The sequence below is a fragment of the Psittacula echo genome, assembly GCF_963264785.1.
Source record: "Psittacula echo genome assembly, chromosome: 5".
NCBI lineage: Eukaryota > Metazoa > Chordata > Aves > Psittaciformes > Psittacidae > Psittacula > Psittacula echo.
Genome location: NC_137739.1, coordinates 62,114,059 through 62,118,944, shown reverse-complemented (window position 1 = coordinate 62,118,944; position 4,886 = coordinate 62,114,059). Strand labels below are relative to the sequence as shown.

General features: G+C 48.3%; 1 protein-coding gene across 1 annotated transcript; it reads left to right on the top strand.

The window, feature by feature from the left end:
- Positions 1 to 291: 291 nt before the first annotated feature.
- Positions 292 to 1,685, top strand: GSC (goosecoid homeobox; the record flags this gene model as incomplete). The annotated part of the gene is made up of 3 exons (XM_080619082.1): positions 292 to 622; positions 795 to 1,054; positions 1,533 to 1,685. The coding sequence occupies 3 exons, from the start codon at positions 292 to 294 to the stop codon at positions 1,683 to 1,685; spliced, it is 744 nt and encodes a 247-aa protein (XP_080475208.1).
- Between the last annotated feature and the right edge of the window lie 3,201 nt (positions 1,686 to 4,886).

Genomic DNA, 4,886 nt, shown 5'->3' with positions numbered 1-4,886 from the left:
CTCTGGGTTGAGATCAGTAAACTGGCGAGAGTTGAGGGGGGAAAGTTCCAGGGGTGGATCCTGCGCATAGACACACACACACGCACACGCGCGCACAGACACACGCACACTCTGCCCGCAGGCTGCCCTCGCAAAAAGCTCCGCTCTTCTCGCTGCGATCCCTTCTTCAGATTTCTTCCAAAAGTTTCGATTTCGTGTCTCTCCAGCCTCCCCCCCCCACACTCCCCAGCCACCTACCCCCTTCCCCCCCGCCCCAGCCGGTCCCCTGCCCTGCCCCGCACGCCTTGGGGCATGCCTGTGAGCATGTTCAGCATCGACAACATCCTGGCGGCCAGACCCCGCTGCAAGGACTCGGTGCTGCTGCCCCCGAGCGCTGCTCCCGTCGTCTTCCCCGGCCTCCACGGGGATTCGCTCTACGGCAGCGCCTCCGACTACAGCGGATTTTACACCCGGGCGGTAGCACCGGCCTCCGCGCTGCCGCCAGCGGTCACCGGATCTCGGCTCGGCTACAACAACTACTACTACGGGCAGCTGCATGTGCCGGCGTCACCCGTAGGCCCTTCTTGCTGCGGAGCCGTACAGCCCCTGGGCGCGCAGCAGTGCTCCTGCGTGCCTCCCACAGGTAAGGCGGCCCCGCGTAAAGGCGCTCTTTGTCCCGCAGCCGCGGGGCAGCGGCGGGAGCCGGGAACTGGCGGAAGGGTTGTTTTGGGGTTTTTTGTCGGAAATGGGGGTAGTGGAAGCAGCAGCAGCTGTCTCATGCAAAGCGTGTCGTCGTCTCGTCTATCTGTCCGTAGGTTACGAGGGCACTGGGTCAGTCCTGATGTCCCCTGTTCCCCATCAGATGTTGCCCTACATGAACGTGGGCACTTTGTCCCGGACGGAGCTGCAGTTACTGAATCAGCTGCACTGCAGGAGAAAAAGGCGGCATCGGACGATCTTCACTGACGAGCAGCTGGAAGCGCTGGAAAACCTCTTTCAGGAAACGAAATACCCAGACGTGGGCACCAGGGAACAGCTGGCCAGAAGGGTGCACTTAAGAGAAGAAAAAGTGGAGGTATTTTGCTTTCCTTTCCTCTTTTCTACCCTCTCCCTCTCGCATGTAATCGCTCTCGGACTGGGAGTACCTCAGTGCAACTCTAGCCCGGCTTCGCCGGCCGCTGCGAGCTCCGGGAGACAGGGCAACAGGTTTGCATGGGGAGAGAGAAAGATTATTGTTGTTGTTATTATTATTATTATTATTATTAAATTGCCAAGTGCCTTTCTGGGACTGCTGAACGAGCCGGTCACACGGCTGGCAGCAAATGGCGAGAGGCAGCCGTGGCTCCTGAGCGGTTTCAGCCTTTCCCACCCGAGAGGCAGCGGTAGTTTTTATTCCTTTTCCCGCCGGCCTAGAGCGGCCGCTGCCGCACAGCGGCTCTGCCGCGGCTGCGAACTGCTCCGTGCGAAGCAGGGCTCCGGCGGGGCAGGGGGCGGTCTGCGGGTTTGCATGTTTCCATTATTTTCCCCAATAGTTTGATTTCTTAACGTAACAGGTTTGGTTCAAAAACCGCCGGGCAAAGTGGAGGAGGCAAAAGCGATCGTCTTCGGAGGAGTCAGAAAACGCACAAAAATGGAATAAAGCGTCTAAAACTTCTCCGGAGAAGAGACAAGAGGACGCGAAAAGTGACTTGGACTCCGACAGCTGATACCTCCTTGCTGGGGGGGGACATTTCTCGTGGACTGTCGGATACGCTCCAGAGGATGCTATTAATCTTGCACAAGCTCTGCCTTGTTGGAGGGGGAAAATATCTGTATATAATGTACAATGCCCCGAGTTGATTTCGTGTAAATAAAATGTGTTGCGGAGGTGTTGCACAGGTAGACAGCGGCGCGTTTGTTCACCCCTTCACCGCGGGGAGCGGACCGGGGAGCGGATGGCGGAGGTGCCCCGCTTCCGGGGGCTCGCCGGAGCAGTTACTCATTTAACGAAGTTTCGCATAATTTGAGAGGAAGCTGAGGGCAGTGCGCTGTCAGGCGCGCCCTCAGGTTTCCCGCTCGTTGCAGGCCTAGAGACGATGGCAGATCCTCCACCCCGAAGGAACGGGAGGAAGCCCAGCCCGGCCGGCCCCGGCGGCAGATCCCGAGACAGCTCTGCTGAGGCCTCCGGGCGCGGGGGCCAGGCAGGGAACAAACCCCGCTCCGCCTCCGAGGGTTCCTCTCTGGGCCATACCGACCTGTCCGTTCTCCCTCTGGGAGAGCTGGCGGACAGCCCCCGGTCCCCAGCTCCCCAGGCCCCGCGGGGCCTGTCGGGCTGGAGGCAATGCCCTTAGGGAATACTCAGAGGCAAGGCAAATCTATTCTCGCACTTGTTATTCTGTCGTGTTTCCTTGCGTTTTTCTCCCCTTTTCCCTGTGGGTATGTCCTGCAGAGTTTCCAAAGCGTTTGCCTTTCATCCCCGTTTAGAAAAGTTATCTGGGTGTTTTAAATTGCTTTTAATAAATTTCAGCCATTATCAGATGAATAAAGCGTAAGGGGAGTAGGAGCTGCTTTTGGGAATGTTTCACAGAAAGTTGATAATGGCATTTTTCTCCTCTTTGAAGCAGTATCTTTGCGATTAGGAAAGCAGGGACAGCCTGGTCTCATTTTACTCTTCCATTTGTGAGGGTCTTGTAAAAGAGAAGTCTATTCTCCCCGTAAAATTCACATTCGTTTTCCTTATGCTTTTTTTTCCCTGTGACTCCCCATTTCTTAGTTCTTGTCCATTCAGAGCAGAACCACCATGGTTTCCCTATGCTGTCTTGTTTAGAAATAACTTTCCCTCTCCTGGTCTACAAAAACTATCTATAAATTTAAAACAAATAACCTGCAGGTGTAAAGCCAATGCAGATAACCTCTGGCTGAAACTCTTCATGCTGTGCCTTTAATTCAGAAGTTAAGTTGTAGTGAGCCAATTTTCCTTCATTATGTCCAATGCCTAAACTCACCTGTATCAGTTCAGCTCATCTGTGTCAGAGAAGAAGTTGGTTTATATAAATGTGCTCACCATTGCTTACAGTGGCATTAGAAAGGGTCAGCTGCTGTGTTGCTTGTCCTCTCTTTTCTGAGTTATCCAGCTTTTTATGGGTGTTGTACAGTGGTCTGTGTTGCAGGTGTTAGTGTGATAGAGCCAATCTCAGTACCTGTCTGCTCAGATAACATTTCTTAATGTACCCATGTTTCCATGTAGATGTGGGATCTCTCTCTGAGGAATGTCTTCCTGTTTCAAGATGTAGGAACAGCTGCTGTGGAAGAAACTAAGTGTGGTTCTGTATGAGTTAGTCCTTTAGGGGGCTTACAGCTTCATAGCTACTGCTGTCTCAAAGAGGAGAAGAAATTTGGTTTCTTGTTCCTCAGCACAGCAGAGGAGGACAGGGAAAAGCAAATGGATTATTCTTCTTGCATATATACCATGATCTGTGGCTCTACAGAGCTTTATGTCTGCATTTTGGAGACATGACAGATGCATATCTGATCTCTAGAAACTGTATTGAATTACAACCCAGCAGCACAAAAAATTAGTTTTCAAATTACTGAAAATTAGTTTTCAAAATAAGTGTCATGTTATATGCAGGAAGTCTCACTGAGTGGATTTTTAATGTCATCTTTTCTGTATTTAGCCATTTTTAGACTTCAAATTGCAGGCATAATTTGCCAATAAAAGCCAGGTCTGAGAATAATATTGCCTAGGATTTTGCAAATGCTTATATATTTTCTTTAGTTCCCAGGTATAAATAGTCTTATTGGCCAAACAGCAGCTTGGTAGGGTTTTGTTTTGTTCTGCATTTTTGTGTGTTGTGTGGTAATTTTGGAAGTCACTATTAAGGATTTTAGATTGCATAGTTAAATGTGAGAGTTAAACTGGATCTAGGTTGTAAGCAGTGAGCTTTAAATATGTTTTTCATAATCAGTACTTCAGGTTGTAGTCTATATCTTTACAGTTTTTTAGACTTTTCCAATGGGAACAAGGTGCTCAAGAACCATGGAAGCTCCAGATCACTGAACATGCCAATTCATGGATTTGTTGAGAACTCCTTGTTCTGTGGGTGTATGGGGTGTGACATAAGAATCAAAACCTTGTGTTCCAAAATGCACTTTCCATGCATGAAATTGTGATGAAGTCACCACTGTTTGCTTTAAAATCACGTTGTACCTTAGTCTGAGTTAATTTTTCAGTTTCCTATGAACTCTTGATTACCATAAGCTTGATCTTGCAGTCCTGGGTATCTATTGTTATTACTACACATAGATGTAGACCTATTAGAGTTAATAATATCACTTTAAAATCTAATTGAAAAGCAATTTTAATGCTGACCCAAAAGCTTTAGCTTACTTGTTAAAAATGGCGCTTGTGGTGTCAGACAACAGGGTAGCTGTCTCTTTTTTTTTCTCACTAGTTGTTGAAAACCAAAAGGCTTCATTAACTTTTTACACTACAAAATCACATCCTGCGCAGTATGGAAGAGTTCGATAACTGAAAAGTAGTATGACAATTGCATCACAATTATCAAGAAAGTGGAAAACTTAAATGGTTGAAAATTTGAGGACAATTGCAATAAAAAGGTCTCTCACCCACTTGTACTGTTTGGTTAGCATATCTGTCTCTAATTGTTTCTCTGGATTTTTATTTTAGGAGAACTCCTACATGACAAAATGCAAATGCCATTTCACAACTTCCATGATTTTCCCTTTCTGGTGGTGCAGTAGGAGCAAGGCAAAGTGAGGGACCTGAATATGTGCTATGTTCCATCAGGTTCATTTTGAACAAAATGGCTCTGAGAAGAGTTGGTTGTGGTTATGTTTGTTAGCACTTGTCTAAGAGGGAGACCAAAATAGATTTTTTTGTTGTAGTTTTGTTTTGTGTGTGTCTC